The following is a 19,185-nucleotide window of genomic DNA, read 5'->3' as shown; positions in this document are numbered from 1 at the left end:
GTATAATACATAAGGGGGATATGATCTCCATGTATAATACATAAGGGGGGATATGATCGCCATGTATAATACATAAGGGGGGATATGATCTCCATGTATAATACATAAGGGGGGATATGATCTCCATGTATAATACATAAGGGGGATATGATCTCCATGTATAATACATAAGGGGGGATATGATCTCCATGTATAATACATAAGGGGGGATATGATCTCCATGTATAATACATAAGGGGGATATGATCTCCATGTATAATACATAAGGGGGGATATGATCTCCATGTATAGTACATAAGGGGGATATGATCTCCATGTATAATACATAAGGGGGGATATGATCTCCATGTATAATACATAAGGGGGGATATGATCTCCATGTATAATACATAAGGGGGGATATGATCTCCATGTATAATACATAAGGGGGGATATGATATCCATGTATAATACATAAGGGGGGGATATGATCTCCATGTATAATACATAAGGGGGGATATGATCTCCATGTATAATACATAAGGGGGATATGATCTCCATGTATAATACATAAGGGGGATATGATCTCCATGTATAATACATAAGGGGGGATATGATCTCCATGTATAATACATAAGGGGGATATGATCTCCATGTATAATACATAAGGGGGGGATATGATCTCCATGTATAATACATAAGGGGGATATGATCTTCATGTATAATACATAAGGGGGATATGATCTCCATGTATAATACATAAGGGGGATATGATCTCCATGTATAATACATAAGGGGGATATGATCTCCATGTATAATACATAAGGGGGATATGATCTCCATGTATAATACATAAGGGGGGGGGGATATGATCTCCATGTATAATACATAAGGGGGGATATGATCACCATGTATAATACATAAGGGGGATATGATCTCCATGTATAATACATAAGGGGGATATGATCTCCATGTATAATACATAAGGGGGATATGATCACCATGTATAATACATAAGGGGGATATGATCTCCATGTATAATACATAAGGGGGGGATATGATCTCCATGTATAATACATAAGGGGGGATATGATCTCCATGTATAATACATAAGGGGGGATATGATCTCCATGTATAATACATAAGGGGGTTATGATCTCCATGTATAATACATAAGGGGGATATGATCTCCATGTATAATACATAAGGGGGGATATGATCTCCATGTATAATACATAAGGGGGGATATGATCTCCATGTATAATACATAAGGGGGATATGATCTCCATGTATAATACATAAGGGGGGATATGATCTACATGTATAATACATAAGGGGGGATATGATCTCCATGTATAATACATAAGGGGGGATATGATCTCCATGTATAATACATAAGGGGGGATATGATCTCCATGTATAATACATAAGGGGGGATATGATCACCATGTATAATACATAAGGGGGGGGATATGATCACCATGTATAATACATAAGGGGGGATAAGATCTCCATGTATAATACATAAGGGGGGATATGATCTCCATGCATAATACATAAGGAGGGATATGATCTCCATGTATAATACATAAGGGGGATATGATCTCCATGTATAATACATAAGGGGGGATATGATCTCCATGCATAATACATAAGGAGGGATATGATCTCCATGTATAATACATAAGGGGGATATGATCTCCATGTATAATACATAAGGGGGGATAAGATCTACATGTATAATACATAAGGGGGGATATGATCTCCATGCATAATACATAAGGAGGGATATGATCACCATGTATAATACATAAGGGGGATATGATCTCCATGTATAATACATAAGGGGGGATATGATCTCCATGCATAATACATAAGGAGGGATATGATCTCCATGTATAATACATAAGGGGGATATGATCTCCATGTATAATACATAAGGGGGGATATGATCACCATGTATAATACATAAGGGGGGATATGATCTCCCTGTATAATACATGAGGGGGGATATGATCTCCATGTATAATACATAAGGGGGGATATGATCTCCATGTATAATACATAAGGGGGGGATATGATCTCCATGTATAATACATAAGGGGGGATATGATCTCCATGTATAATACATAAGGGGGGATATGATCACCATGTATAATACATAAGGGGGGGGATATGATCACCATGTATAATACATAAGGGGGGATAAGATCTCCATGTATAATACATAAGGGGGATATGATCTCCATGTATAATACATAAGGGGGGATATGATCTCCATGTATAATACATAAGGGGGATATGATCCCCATGTATAATACATGAGGGGGGGGGATATGATCCCCATGTATAATACATGAGGGGGGGGGATATGATCCCCATGTATAATACATGAGGGGGGGGGATATGATCCCCATGTATAATACATGAGGGGGGGGGATATGATCCCCATGTATAATACATGAGGGGGGGGGATATGATCCCCATGTATAATACATGAGGGGGGGGGGGATATGATCCCCATGTATAATACATGAGGGGGGGGGATATGATCCCCATGTATAATACATGAGGGGGGGGGATATGATCCCCATGTATAATACATGAGGGGGGGGGATATGATCCCCATGTATAATACATGAGGGGGGGGGATATGATCCCCATGTATAATACATCAGTGGTTCATATAGTGAACTCGGTGTTGTTATTCCCCCTGAGGTCATCGTAGAGGACAAGGGTACACTCTTTACATCTGGAGGAAAATAAATGTAATCTCCAAACACGGAAAGGTTTCTTCACAGTAAGAGCTGTGAGAATGTGGAATAGACTCCCTCAAGAGTTGGTTGTGGCCAGCTCAATGGATTGCTGAAGGAAAGTCCTGGATTGTTGCTTGGATACGCAGAATATAACTGGATATAACATTTATAGGGAACGTTGATCCAGGGAATATCAGACTGCCTCTCGGAGGGTCAGGAAGGAATTATTTCCCAGCAGGAGCAAATTGGATCGTGCTTTGCTTGGGATTTTTTTGCCTTCCTCTGGATCAACTGTGGATGTAGGATTATCATTTTTTTTTTCTATGGTTGAACTGGATGGACTTTTGTCTTTTTTCAGCCAGACTAACTAACTAACGAAATGATGGTGGTCTTCAGGATCAGTCCAGTCTTCATTTTGGTTGTTCTCCCCCCATCCTCACTCTCTGACCTCTGGTGGGGCTCTGGTGGGGCTGTTCTTCATGACTAAATCATGGAGTAAATAAGGAAGTGCAGTACTTCTTGTGTTGGGAAGATGGCGATGAGTGATAGAGGGGGTGGGGACCCTCGTCCTATAATCCCCTCATCACTGTCCCTCCTATAAAAGACAGTTCTGGTTGTTTCCTCACTCTCTGACTAAGGTCCATGAATAAAGAAATGACCTGGTAGGAGATCAGAGGAGCCATTTCCTAGTTCCCTTGAGGGTGGAATTGTAAGCTCCTCAGAGACCAAGCTGCCTGATGTGGGTGGAGTCCTGGTTTGGGGGAACCAATCAGCTCCTGTCTAGTAATCCTCTTTGTCTTTGTATTTTAGTCCATGGTCGGGAGATGAGGAAAACCTCCGAGGATTGTCTCACTTTGTCTCCAGACTGGAAAGTAGAAGATGAGGACATCACACAGTATAGTCCAGGAGAAAACCCGGCTTCCTCCAATGTCCATCCGGCACCACCCAGTGTAGATGGACCATCGGATTCCTCGTATCCTGAGGAACCTCGGACTGTGCGGGACCGGGCCGGCCTTCCAACAGGGAAGAGCTTCTCCTGTACTGAGTGTGGAAAATGTTTCCATTATAAATCCAGTCTTAATAGGCATAAAAGATCTCACACGGGGGAAAAACTGTATTTCTGTCCTGAGTGCGGGAAATGTTTTTTACAAAAATTTGAACTTGTCAGACATCAGAGATCTCACACAGGGGAAAAACCATATGCCTGTCTTGAGTGTGGGAAATGTTTTTCAAGTAAGTGCAGTCTTAATAGGCATAAAAGATCTCACACAGGGGATAAACCGTATTCCTGTCCTGAGTGTGGAAAATGTTTTGTACAAAAAGTTGAACTTGTCAGACATCAGAGATCCCACACGGGGGAAAAACCGTTCGCCTGTCTTGAGTGTGGGAAATGTTTTTTAGATAAGTCCAGTGTTAATAGGCATAAAGGTTCTCATACAGGGGAGAATCCGTATTCCTGTCTTCAGTGTGGGAAATGTTTTTCAGAGAAGTCCAGTCTTTACACACATCAGAGAGTGCATACAGGTGAAAAGCCCTATTGCTGTTCTGAGTGTGGAAAATGTTTTTCAAAGAAGTGCAATCTTTCTGTGCATCAGAAATCTCACACTGGGGAGAAGCCGTATTCCTGTCCTGAGTGTGGGAAATGTTTTTCACGGAAGTTCCATCTTTACAAACATCAGAGATCTCACATGAGGGAGAAGCCACTTTCCTGTCCTGAGTGAGGGAAATGTTCCTCACTGAAGTCCTGTCTTCCTGTAAATCAGGGGTCCCACACAACCCTGGAGGTGTATTAGTTTCTTGGGTGCGGGAAATGTCTTCTAGATGAATGTTGCTGGACATCCCAGCTCTCATGTGGGGAAGAAGCACACCCTGATATACACCTCAGATATACTCCATGGCTGATCTCCATCATGGAAGAAACCGTTCATAAGGAGATCAGAGGTCCCCAAAGACATGGATGAAGTGTGAAATGCTCTGTAATGATGGAGAACATTCCCCCGGCTCAGCAAATCTCCTAATGACATCGGTGTTTTAGCCCCATTCACAGAGATGGAATGGACAGGAGATAAAATCTCAGAATTGTGTCCCACAGTGATTGTTGTCCAGGAATTGTCCATTGATGGACTTTGTGAGAGATTTCATGGCCTTGTACACCTGCTGGGAGGGTTTTATGATTTATATACTGATTGTGAATAAAACATTTTAAGCTCTTTATTGATATGTTTTTCTGGAGTTCCTCTTTATAAAGTCCCATGAGTCCCATTGTGTCTGTATGAGAGATTTCATCTAGGGTAAGGACTGACCTACACCCCATCCATGCACACTTACCTCTCCGGATCTGCTAGGGAATGGACTAGAGACCATAGATGGCATCCAGGTAGAAATACCACACAGAATAGAAATTCCACATCTAAAAACAAAGGTTCTAGACCAAACCATGACAATCCCTACTCTGGATCCCCATCATACCATTCTCCTCACACCCAATACCAACCTTCCCCAAATAATGAACGAAGGGGACCACAATCCTATTCCAACCATCATAGGAGAGGCCCACCTAATAGACCTCAGTATCAAGCCCATAGGGCACCTCCCTCCACTCCTGGGGAGGACTCAGTATAATTACAACTCTAATACACAACAGCGTTTTATAGGGGAAGGAAGGGTCCGAAAAAGGAGCGACACTACAGGGGAAAGAGAGGGGCAGACGCTGTAACAGACACAACAACAAAAAGGAGACTCTAATAGACAAGGGCATTATTAATTTGAGTGAGAATGAAGTTACCAAGGAGGAATTACACTTATTGGACAAAGGTGTAAAATATCCCCAGACAAGAAACGTCACAAATTACAACTTACATTGATATACGGGAGTTTACCAGACAATTGTCTCCGATTCCTACCGAAGATTCCTCCAGTCACTTTGTACATTGAAATCTCCGCAAGGCATCCACCTACAACCCCCCCCCCCCCCCACAATATCCACCTACAACCCCCCCACCGCAATATCCACCTACAACCCCCCACCACAATATCCACCTACAACCCCCCCACCGCAATATCCACCTACAACCCCCCACCGCAATATCCACCTACAACCCCCCACCACAATATCCACCTACAACCCCCCACCACAATATCCACCTACAACCCCCCCACCACAATATCCACCTACAACCCCCCCACCACAATATCCACCTACAACCCCCCCACCACAATATCCACCTACAACCCCCCACCACAATATCCACCTACAACCCCCCACCACAATATCCACCTACAACCCCCCACCACAATATCCACCTACAACCCCCCCCCCCACAATATCCACCTACAACCCCCCCCCACCGCAATATCCACCTACAACCCCCCCACCGCAATATCCACCTACAACCCCCCACCGCAATATCCACCTACAACCCCCCCACCGCAATATCCACCTACAACACCCCACCGCAATATCCACCTACAACCCCCCACCGCAATATCCACCTACAACCCCCCACCGCAATATCCACCTACAACCCCCCCACCACAATCACTTTTTTATCAATCTCTTTAAAGAGAAAGTCCTGAAAGATTTGGTAAATATACGCATTAAGCAGCCGCATGGTGGTGCCGGCATCAACAAAGCCATGAAGTCCCTCCTCCAGAAGAAGGATTTGGTCATTAGACCGGCTGATAAGGGGGGAGGGGTGGTGATCCTTAATAAAAGTGACTACATTCCAGAAGGTTACAATATTTTAAATGATACAACTACTTACTCTCTCCTCCCAGGAGACCCTCTCCCAGCTTTTAACCCCTCGCCCTCCTGAGGATTTACCCCCCTTGATGACCACGCCTCTTTTTGCTTCTTGGCGCTGCACTAGTTCAACTGATAATTGCGCGGTCATGCAATGCTGCACCCAAACAAAATTTACGTCCTTTTTTTCACACAAATAGAGCTTTCTTACGGTGGTATTTTATCACCTGTGCGCTTTTTATTTTTTACGCTATAAACAAAAAAAGGCCAAAAATTTTAAAGAAAAACAATATTTTTTACTTTCAGCTATAAAAAATATATAGTAAACTCGAAGTTGGTTATAAATTTAGGTCAAAATGTATTCTGCTCCAAGTTTTTGGTAAAAAAAATCCCAATAAGTGTATATTGATTGCTTTGTGTGGAAGTTATAGCGTCTACAAACTATGGGATAGATACTGGAATTTACACCATTTTTTTGCCATACAGCGCTGCACTAGTTTAACGGACAATTGCGCGGTCATGCAATACGGTACATAAATTAAATTTACATCCTTTTTTTCCCCACAAATTGAGCTTTCTTTCGGTGGTATTTGATCGCCTGTGCGGTTTTTATTTTTTGCGCTATAAAAAACAGGCTGACAATTTTAAGGAAAAAAAAACAATATTTTGGACTTTTTGCTATAAAACATGTCCAGTAAAAAATAATTTAAAAATCAAATTTAGTCATAAATTTCTACCAAAATGCATTCTGCGACATGTCTTTGCTAAAAAAAAAACCCCAATACGTGTAAATTAATTGGTTTACGTGAAAGTTATAGCGTTTACAAATGGCGGGAAAGATACTGGGATTTATATTTTTTTTATACTAATAATGGCGCCGATCAGCGACTTATGGCGGGACTGTGGCGGACATTCTGACATTGGGGGGAACTGACATGGGGTCACTGACATCCCCAGTGACACCAATGCAGTGATCAGTGCAAAAAAAAAAAAACAGTGACACTGTACTAATGGCCCTGGGGAGGAAGGGGTTAAGTTTATTATTCAGGGAAAGGGTTAACTGTGTGAGGGGGAGTGTTTTACTAGGGGGCGGGGGGTGTGTACTGCAGGGGACACCGCTGATTGGGAGAGAGAAACTCTTCTGTCCCGATCAGCATGTTCTGGAGTTGACAGGGAACTGACAGCACAGCTACTGCAGCCCTGCTCTCTGTCAGCGATGATCGCCAGGACATAGCTGGTAACGATCGGCTGTGACCCGGCGACTGACATCCACGGCTGTGATCGGCGGGACAGGTAGGGTGGCGGCACGCCTTGCGCGCGTCCCCTACCTGTTTACAAAACACACGTTTTAAAACGTGCTTTTGCCCAGCCGTGCCACCCTGCCGCCGTATTTATACAGTGGCTGGACAGCATGTGGTTAAACGTACTTTGAAACAGATTATCAAAACTGGTTTTGACAATAAGATTTTAAATAAAAAAGAAAAAGCCTTTTTATGTCCAGTAGCACCTAAACTACCCGTGTTTTATCTACTACCTACAATTCACAAGGACCCTATTAAAGCACCAGGTAGACGATAGTGGTATAGGGTCGCTGTGTTGTAAAGTAGGAGAGTATATTGATTATTACCTACAGACACTAGTTACACAGACACCATCATATCTCCGAGACACAGACACTAGTTACACAGACACCATCATATCTCCGAGACACAGACACTAGTTACACAGACACCATCATATCTCCGAGACACAGACACTAGTTACACAGACACCATCATATCTCCGAGACACAGACACTAGTTACACAGACACCATCATATCTCCGAGACACAGACACTAGTTACACAGACACCATCATATCTCCGAGACACAGACACTAGTTACACAGACACCATCATATCTCCGAGACACAGACACTAGTTACACAGACACCATCATATCTCCGAGACACAGACACTAGTTACACAGACACCATCATATCTCCGAGACACAGACACTAGTTACACAGACACCATCATATCTCCGAGACACAGACACTAGTTACACAGACACCATCATATCTCCGAGACACAGACACTAGTTACACAGACACCATCATATCTCCGAGACACAGACACTAGTTACACAGACACCATCATATCTCCGGGACACAAAACAAGTCCTTAATGTAGGGAGAGATGTCACTCTATCACCTGACACATTTTTGGTCACTTCTGATGTGACATCTCTATATTCTAACATCAGTCATAAGGACGGCATGGAAGCAGACGATTTCTTTCTTTCACACTGCAGCACCTTACACTTAGCACAAAGAGAATTCATTTTAAACCTTTTAGAGTTTGCAATGCAAAAGAATTATTTTTGGTTCAATAAGGAATATTATCTACAGATTAAAGGCGTGGCCATGGGGGCCACATTTGCCCCTAGCTTGGCTAATCTGTTTATGGCTTCCTGGGAGGAAGACCTGATTGATGCTCGTGATTGGCCGGAACTTTTACTATACAAAAGGTATATAGATGACATCCTTCTTTTTTGGAATGGAGACGATCAATCCTTAACAAATTTCTTTAGCACCTTAAATAATAATAGCCTGAACGTTAATCTAACATATTCCTACAGCAAATCAGAAATGGACTTATTAGGCCTTACTATAATGAACATAAATGGTAATGTCACGATGAAATCATTTTTAAAAAAACAGACTGGAATAGTTATATTCCTATGGATAGTTGCCACCACCCGACGTGGTTACAAAATATTCCCAAGGGCCAGAACACAAGAATTCGTAGAAATTACACAAATATTGATGATTACCATTCTCAGGCTAAAGTCCTTAAAGACAGATTTGTAGAAAAAGGTTACAGTGTAAATACGCTGGATAATACTCTCAAAACTGTGGCTGGTCCTGATAGGGACCAAATGCTGACTGACACAATGAGAACACCAACTTCACGGGTCTGTCCTTTCATAACAACCTATTCCATACAATATAGAGCTATAAGCGGGATTATTAACCACTTTAAGACCAGCCACTGCAATAAAACGTTTGCAGGGCGGCACGGCTGTGCAAAAGCATGTTTTAAAACGTGCTATTGCAAAACAGGTAGGGGTGCGCCACCGCCCTACCTGTGTCACCAATTGCGGATGTCAGTCGCCGGGTCACGGTCAGTCATTACCACCCGTTTCCCTGCGATTAGCGGCAAACACTGACAGAGAGCAGGGCTGCATTGTTTACACACAGCTCTACTCTTTGTCAGTTCCCTGTCAGCTCCTGATACGCTGATCGGGAGAGAAGAGTTTATCTGTCCGGATCAGCGTGTCTCACTGCAGTACACACCCCGCCCTCTAGTAAAACACTCCCCTCACACAGTTAACCCTGTCATTGAATAAAAATGTTAACCCCTTCCTCCCCAGTGCCATTAGTACAGTGTCAGTATTTTTTATTTTGCACTGATCACTGTATTGGTGTCACTGGGGATGTCAGTGACCCCAAGTCAGTTCCCCCCCAGTGTCAGAATGCCCGCCGAAGTCCTGCCATAAGTCACTGATTGCCGCCATAAGTCGCTGATCGCCGCAATTATTAGTATAAATAAAAATTAAAAATCCCAGTATCTTTCCCGCCATTTGTAAACGCTATAACTTTCATGTAAACCAATTAATTTACATGCATTGTTTTTTTTTTTTAGCAAAGACATGTCGCAGAATGCATCTTGGCAGAAATTTATGATGAAATAATATTTTTTTACTGGACATGTTTTATAGTAAAAAGTCCAAAATAAAGTTTTTTCTTCTCAAAATTGTCAGCCTTTTTTTTTTATAGCGCAAAAAATAAAAAACGCACAGGCGATCAAATACCACCGAAAGAAAGCTCAATATGTGGGAAAAAAAGGATATAAATTTAATTTGGGTGCAGTGTGGCATGACCGCGCAATTGTCCGTTAAAGTAACGCAGCGCCGTAACACAAACCTCTTCTGTAACCGCTTCCTGACCACCCTATAGCAGAAATACTGCTACAGGGCGGCATGGGTGCGCAAAATCACATATATATATATATATATATATATATATACATGATTTGCGCTCCCATGGTTTTCACACCCCTCCCAGATAGCATCAGATTGCCAGTCAGTACACCAGTCATCACATTTAACCCCTTGATTGCCAGGAGCACACTCATGTACAATAATCCTCCATTGCTAGTATGGTGTCTGAACGGGTCAATATCTTTGATCAGATCAGCACTACACCAGCGTTCACATTAGTATAGCATCCCCAAAAATGCAGCGTTAGCGGGATCAGCCCCGGCACCTACCAACACCTGTGTTTAGCCCGTGCGCTTACCCCCCTTCTCCCCCAGCAAGCACAGTGTCAGTAGGTCACTGTCACTTGATACATTGCACACAAAACTGCAGTGTTCGCAGAATCAGGCCTGATCTCTGCTAGCACTTGCCGGTAAATTTTGATGACTCTCATATGCAGCAGAATGCCAGTACTAGTGCCACGCTACCTTTTGGTGAACTGGAGAGCACCAGCGGTCTAGTACATCCTGGTCTTTCACATACCTCCTTGATTTTTGGAGCTGTTTTTCATGGAATATCTGTATGCATTGATTGTGGATCAAAGCAGTTTATATGCACAACAATTTATCGCTGCCAACCCAAATTCAAACTTTGCCAGACCATTCGCATGGAAACTCATTACGGTTTTCAAATTTACATTTTTTTGGGGCCTAACGCTCAACATGGGCATTACTAAAAGAAATGAATTACGGTTGTATTGGTCCGCAGACCCCATTCATCATATGCCGTGTTCTCTGCTGCCATGGCCAGGCATAGATATGAGAGTATAATGTGTTTTATGCATTTCAATGACAATACACTCTGTCATCCTCGGGGTGACCCTGAATTTGACCGGCTCCACAAAATTCAGCCCCTCGCAAATCACCTTAACCAAAAATTTGCAGATGTCTATACTCCCCAGCAAAACATCTGCGTTGATGAGTCCCTGATTCATTTTTCTGGCTGCCTTGCATTCAACAATTTCTCCCCAGCAAGCGTGCCAGATATGGGGTCAAGATGTAGAAGACCTGTGAGAGGACAACAGGATATACTTATATGTTTTGGATGTATGAGGGAAAAGATAGTCACGTGGAGCCCCCGGATGCCCAGTTTACATGGGGAGTAGTGGCAAGATAGTTTGGGACTTGGTGTCATCATTTTTCCATATGGGGTACCACCTATACGTGGACAATTTTTATTCAAGCGTGCCACTATTTAGACATTTGTACAATCTTGGAATTGGGGCATGTGGCACCATTGGACCTAATGTGTGCCCACCATTAGAAGTGGGTGGATGCAGGGTGGTATATTCTAATGGTGGGCATACCACACACTTTTACTGGCAGAGATTTCTTCTCTTTTTTTCATTCAGTCCACAGGCTGCATACAAAAAAAAAGAATATAGTATATATACCCAACAAGGACCAGCGATGTACTGGTACATCCCTGGACTTTGAATGGTTATACCAGGATGATGCCTACATCTGCAGGCATCATCCTGTTATCGTTTTTTTCAGCCGGCGATCAACTTTCATGTAAAAGCAATCCTAGTGGCTAATTAGCTGCAAGATTGCTTTTTCAAGCAGCAGGATATGATGCCCCCCTCCCCCGCTGCCTTCCATGGCCTTCTCGGGCAGTTCCGTGCCAACAGGGGAACCTGAGAATGCAGCCGGTGTTTCTGCCAGCTGACCATAGAGCTGATTGGAGACCAGAATGGTGCCAATCATCTCTATAGTCTAAGAAATCGGAAGCTACCAGCATTTCATCACTTCAGTTTCGCAGGATATAAACAGCGCCATTTGTAAATTGGGAAAGCATCTGATCACCGATCTTGGTTTGATTACATAATGTAAGGGCAGAGGAGATATCTAGAGTCTGATAGACCCCAGATTTCTCCCCATTGAGGTTATAGGGGATATTTGCATTCCCTGTGATAGCATTAAAAGTGATTAAAAAAAATTAAAGGGACAGTGTAAAAATAATTGAAAAAATCAAAATAACAAAATAATGAAAAAAAACCTTGCCCCCCCCCACGCATGTGCACACCGGTGTGCAGGAGTGTTGACCCTGTACTGGTATGTAAACAGCGGTTGCACCATGCATGTCAGGTATCACCACGAACGTCAGATCAAGGGCAGTAATTCTAACACCAGACCTCCTCTGTAGATCTAAAATGGTAGCTTGTAAAGGCTTTTAAAACTTTGCCTATGGATGTTAAAAATGTTTGCAGTTTGTCACCATTGAATGTACAGTTTTAAATCATGTCATGTTTGGTATCTATTTACTCGGCATACCATCATCTTTTATATTTTACCAAATAATTGGCCAACATAATGTGTTTTTGTGCATTAAAAGTAAAATAAGTGCATTTTTTTAATTTGCATTTGAATAATCATTGTGACATGAAAAATTGTAGCACCCACCATTTTATTCACTAGGATGTCTACTTTAAACAAATATATAATTAAATTAATTTTCTAGCAAAAAATACTGATTTTTTTCATGTGAACAAAAAGTGTCAGAAAAGGCTTGGTCTTCAGGTGGGTAGAAGAGTGAATGATGTGTGGCATAAACTTCTAATGCTGGGCATACAATGCCCCCACCCCCCACAAATGACCCCTTTTTGGAAAGTAGACACCCCAAACTATTTGCTGAGTGGCATGTTGAATTAATAAATGAAATAATTTTTTTACAAGTTTTTGGAAAATTACAAAAATTTTTTTTTTTTACACAAAATTGTCACTTAAATGATTTACTGCTCACACATGCCATGGGTATATGTGGAATTACACCCCAAAATACATTCTGCTACTTCTCCTAAGTATGGGGGTACCACATGTGAGACATTTTGGCAGTCTAGCCAAGTACAGGACCCCAAAATACAATAAGCACCTTTTAAAGGGCTTTATTTCCTCATTACACTTCCTGACTCCCTATCACAGTTTCAGGGGCCCTGAAATGCCAGGATAGCACCAAACCCCCCGAAATGACCCCTTTTTGGAAAGTAGACACCCCAAGGAAATTGATAATAAGCACGGTGAATATCTTGCAGATCTCGTTTGTTGCCACGTTTTTGGAAAATGAATAAAAAACAAAAAAAAAATTTCTTTTTTTTTTATATTTCAAAACCTTGTAGGAAAAAATGAGATCTGCAAAAAACTCACCATGCCTCTTTTTAAATTCCTTGGGGTGTCTACTTTCCAGAAAGGGGTCATTTTGGGGGGTCTGGTGCTATCCTGACATTTCAGGGCCTCCAAAACTGTGATAGGTAGTGAGGAAGTGAAATAAGGAGATTCCACACCTTTGCCTTTGGGATTTCAAAGCAGTCATTGGATTTCAGGCTCCTGTATGTCGCTAGGCTCCCAAAAAGTCTCACACATGTGGTATCCCCATACTTGGTAGAAGTAGCAGAATGTATTTTGGAGTGTAATTCCACATATACCCATGGCTTGTGTGACAAATATATAATTTAAGTTACAACTTTGTGTAAAGAAAAAAATAATAATTTTCCAAAAACTTGTGGAAAAAAATAAATCTTCCATGGACTCAATATGCCTCTCAGCAGATAGCTTAGGGTGTCTACTTTCTGAAAAGGGGTCATTTGGGGGTGTTTGTACTGTCCTGGTATTTTAGCACCTCAAGAAATATGATGAGGAGTCAAAGTAAAAGCTGTGTAAATTCCATGATCTCTCCCATAGTTTGTAGATGATATAACTATCACAAAGCAATCAATATACACTTATTGGGAATGTTTTTAACAAAAACATGTAGTAGAATACATTTTGGCCTAAATTTATGATGAAATTAAATTTTTTTGATATTTGTTATGACATAAATGAGAAAATATTGTTTTTATTAAAAAATTTTGGTCTTTTTTTGTTTATAGAGCGGAAAATAAGAAGTGCACAGGTGATCAATGACCACTAAGGGAAAACTATTTGTGTGAAAAAAAGGATGCAAATTTAATTTACTTACGCAATAATCAATAAACAGAATTCCGCACCCTATCACCTACAAAAATATCTACTATACCCAAAAGAAAAGTAAACTTTCACCCTTGAAAGTATGTGTACATGTAACTAAACTCTTCTTTAAACATAGATGAATCTATCCCAATATACAATAAAATAATACATAAATACAATTTACAATAAAATAAATAAAATAAATTGTAAATTAAAATTAATATCCCAAAAAATTATATATCAAACTAAATGTCCCAAAAAATAAATGTCCAAAATGTCTCTGTAAAGATGTCTTTCCAAATTCCAAAGCAAACTTGTATCATCTGTAATCATCCAGTATGGAAATTCCAAAATTCTTTGTGAACCTCAAAAAAATAAACTTCTGATAGTGTATTACCTTTAAACTGAACATACATGTAAAATAGTGACAACTTTTATGTATTTGGTAGATTTTATATTAACTGTTAGTGTTTTTTAGGGGTTGATTTTATTTATGTTATATTTAATTTATTTTATTATATATCATATTTATCATACTTTTTATGAGATAGTTTGGGGGATATGGATCAGGTTGTGTGTGAGTAGATGTAGAATGTATTGATCTGGGAATGCATAGATTGACCAGTAGAGGGAGTCATCACCATAGGGGGTATAAGATTGTCATTGTATTGAATATCGGTCTGTTATATATTTATATATTATATAAGAAGGGTGTATATACATTGCTACTATTTAGTTGGATTCACAGTATATGTTGATCCTTTTTAGCATTTTAATTACATGGGGATTTAGATCAGGTATGGGGGCGTGTACCTGTTAGGAGGAGTGGGGGGGTCATTAAGATGGAGTTTATGTTACAGTATAGGTACACAGTTATATGGTTCTAGAATAGATGCTGTGTGATTGCAGTGTTCGTATAGGGATTGCAGTGTTCGTATAGGGATTGCACTGTTTGTATAGGGATTGCACTGTTCGTATAGGGATTGCAGTGCTCGTATAGGGATTGCAGTGTTCGTATAGGGATTGCAGTGTTCGTATAGGGAATGCAGTGTTCGCATAGGGATTGCAGTGCTCGTATAGGGATTGCAGTGTTCGTATAGGGATTGCAGTGTTCGTATAGGGAATGCAGTGTTCGTATAGGGATTGCAGTGTTCGTATAGGGATTGCAGTGTTCGTATAGGGATTGCAGTGTTCGTGTAGGGATTGCAGTGTTTGTGTAGGGATTGCAGTGTTCGTATAGGGATTGCAGTGCTTGTATAGGGATTGCAGTGTTCGTATAGGGATTGCAGTGTTCATATAGGGATTGCAGTGTTCGTATAGGGATTGCAGTGCTCGTATAGGGATTGCAGTGCTCGTATAGGGATTGCAGTGCTCGTATAGGGATTGCAGTGTTCATATAGGGATTGCAGTGTTCATATAGGGATCGCAGTGCTCGTATAGGGAATGGGAATAAAGATATACATGATTCCATTTTTCCATATAGTAAGATGGCGGATTCGATTTCCTGCCCTTGATGTGGGACAGAATATAAGGAACCGCCTCTCAGACATCTTGATCCCTTGTGAAAAAGTCCAGGAAGTGACGAAACGCGTCAGAACACGTAACATCTGAAGAACTCACGCAAAACCGGAAGTGTGGTGGTGGCCATTTTGGAAGTGGGAACATGCGGTTCTCTATACATAGGACTACACCTGAGCTGTTCTGAATGCTGGAAGCTGATATTCTTCAATTGTAATGTAAGATATTCAATAAATATTGACTTCTGTTACTATATAGCGCTGATTGTCTCCTATCTCACCTGATGAGGAATATGGAAGAGTGCCAACAGGAACATTAGGAAGCCTGGAGAGTGCGACTATCCCCTGAAAGCCTGGGATTTATTTCCAGAGGGGAATGATCCATTGTTGCACCAGTTGGAGGAGAGCACTTTATTGTTCACTATTATTGAGTTTGTAGAGCTCACTATTAGAGATTTGGGTTATTCTCCATTCTCACTATTTGGAGGTGATCACGTTTCATCGTTTGGACTTGGAATGGTCACTCTTCTGATTCTTGTCACGAGTGTATTTACATATTCAGAGATTGATATATTGGTAGAGGAATTGTTTTTTCACGTGTGAGCTCACGTTATGCAGTTGGCATGATACACGGTTCTTTCACTATTTTACATGTATGTTCAGTATAAAGGTAATACACTATCAGAAGTTTAGTTTTTTGAGGTTCATGAAGAATTTTGGAATTTCCATACTGGATGATTAAAGATGATACGAGTTTGCTCTGGAATTTGGAAAGACATCTTTACAGAGACATTTTGGACATTTATTTTTTGGGACATTTAGTTTGATATATAATATTTGGGGATTTTTATTTTATTTTACAATTTATTTTTTTATTTTATTGTATATTGGGATAGATTCATCTATGTTTAAAGAAGAGTTTAGTTACATGTTCATTTATTTACTGTATTGCATGACCGCGCAATTGTCAGAAACACTAGTGCAGCGCTGTATAGCAAAAAAATGGTGTAAATTCCAATATCTCTCCCATAGTTTGTAGACGCTATAACTATCACACAAAGCAATCAATATACACTTATTGGAATTTTTTTACCAAAAACATGGAGCAGAATACATTTTGGCCTAAATTTATAACTAACTTTGAGTTTACTATATATTTTTTATAGCCAACAGTAAAAAATATTGTTTTTTTTTCAAAATTTTTGGTCTTTTTTTGTTTATAGCACAAAAAATAAAAAGCGCACAGGTGATCAAATACCTCCAAAAGAAAGCTCTATATGTGTGAAAAAAAGGACATAAATTTCATTTGGGTGCAGCATTGCATGACCGCGCAATTATCCGTTGAATTAGTAGAGCGCCAGAGGTCTGGTCAAGAAGGGGGGTAAATCCTCAGGATGGCGAGGGGTTAAACTGGGTCCTAGTGCCTGCCAGTGCCGTCATTGGTGACAGGCGCGCCTGGGTCATATTGCCTGCCGGTGCCGTCATTGGTGACAGGTGCGCCTGGGTCATATTGCCTGCCGGTGCCGTCATTGGTGACAGGTGCGTCTGGGTCATATTGCCTGCCGGTGCCGTCATTGGTGGAAGGCGCTGCTGGGTCCTAGTGCCTGCCGGTGCCATCATTGGTGACAGGCGCGCCTGGGTCATATTGCCTGCCGGTGCCGTCATTGGTGACAGGTGCCCCTGGGTCATATTGCCTGCCGGTGCCGTCATTGGTGGAAGGTGCTACTGGGTCCTAGTGCCTGCCAGTGCTGTCAATTGTGATAGGCGCGCCTGAGTCCTAGTGCCTGCCGGTGCCATCATTGGTGACAGGCGCACCCGGGTCCTAGTGCCTGCCGGTGCCATCATTGATGACAGGCGCACCCGGGTCATATTGTCTGCCGGTGCCATCATTGGTGACAGGCGCGCCTGTGTTCTAGTGCCCGCCAGTGCCATCATTGGTGACAAGCGCGCCTGGGTCATATTGCCTGCTGGTGCCGTCATTGGTGACATGTGCGCCTGGGTCATATTGCCTGCCGGTGCCGTCATTGGTGACAGGTGCCCCTGGGTCCTAGTGCCTGCCAGTGCTGTCAATTGTGATAGGCGCACCCGGGTCCTAGTGCCTGCCAGTGCCGTCATTGGTGATAGGCGCACCCGGGTCCTAGTGCCTGCCGGTGCCGTCATTGGTGATAGGCGCACCCGGGTCCTAGTGCCTGCCGGTGCCGTCATTGATGACAGGCGCACCCGGGTCATATTGTCTGCCGGTGCCGTCATTGGTGACAGGCACGCCTGGGTCCTAGTGCCTGCCGGTGCCATCATTGGTGACAGGCGCACCTGGGTCATATTGCCTGCTGGTGCCATCATTGGTGACAGGCGCGCCTGGGTCCTAGTGCCTGCCGGTGCCATCATTGGTGACAGGCGTGCCTGGGTCCTACTGCCCACCTGCCTGTATGTCTTGTCAGATTCATGCGTCATGGCGATCTTCTCATTCCTGGACAGAAACAATGGCCGTGAAATGACAGAGCTGAATCCTTTAAGGCCCCGTGGGTGTCTGCCATCCGGTCCAGGGGCTTTATTCAGTCTAAATATTTCTGGATCATATCAACTTTGAGCCAATGTGGATCATCTGGGGGTGTCAGTACCACCCCCCATTATGGACAAGAGCCCCCCCATGCTCCTTTGTATACACAGAGCTGAAGAAGGGATTTCATACATTGTCCTTCTCTTTGTCCCCCCCCCCCTCTAGATGGTTCTGTAAAGGGCCTACATGCTGAGACCGGACCTTTCTACTATTCATATATTGGAGGAATGTTTTGGGGTCGTCCTGATATCTTTCTGTCGTTTGTTTTCAGTTTTTGCTCCTTTATTTCCTTTTTGCGTATTCTGTTCTATTCTTTGTAATGTGTAAACGATGATCGCGTTCCTTCATTGTTATATTTAATAAAAGCTCTTTTCTTATTATCTATCGCTTTTGTAACTTTGGCTGTAAGCCACATAGGTTGGATTTGTAACCTTTTATACTTGTTGCCCATGGGAATATATTTTGTAGTGTGGTCACATACAGTCTTTGGGAAGAACTCCCATTTCTGTGTTGTGTTCATCGATGCCAATATTCCCTCCCAGTCTAAGTCTTGGAGAGCAGCTCTCAGCTTTGGAAAATTAGCTCTCTTAAAATTGAGCATTTTTATTTT

At 42.0% G+C, this 19,185-nt stretch overlaps 2 protein-coding genes across 2 annotated transcripts in view; one reads left to right on the top strand and one right to left on the bottom strand.

Annotated features, from left to right (window-relative positions):
• The window catches only part of LOC149451659 (uncharacterized), a 285,430-nt gene that overhangs the window by 237,924 nt on the left and 28,321 nt on the right, over positions 1-19,185 (bottom strand). The gene's annotated exons all lie outside the window — the stretch shown is intronic.
• Positions 3,550-4,456, top strand: LOC149451661 (uncharacterized). Its single transcript, XM_089690346.1, has one exon. The coding sequence runs from the start codon at positions 3,560-3,562 to the stop codon at positions 4,454-4,456; it is 897 nt and encodes a 298-aa protein (XP_089546472.1). The 5' UTR covers positions 3,550-3,559.

This window comes from Staurois parvus, unplaced genomic scaffold (assembly GCF_062004578.1).
Source record: "Staurois parvus isolate SC_StPar_1 unplaced genomic scaffold, SC_StPar_1.0 ptg000526l, whole genome shotgun sequence".
NCBI lineage: Eukaryota > Metazoa > Chordata > Amphibia > Anura > Ranidae > Staurois > Staurois parvus.
This window is presented reverse-complemented; position numbering and strand designations above follow the sequence as displayed.

Bases quoted from the DNA above. Each gene is read 5' to 3' on its own strand.
- LOC149451661 (XM_089690346.1), top strand. From the start codon at position 3,560: ATGAGGAAAACCTCCGAGGATTGTCTCACTTTGTCTCCAGACTGGAAA.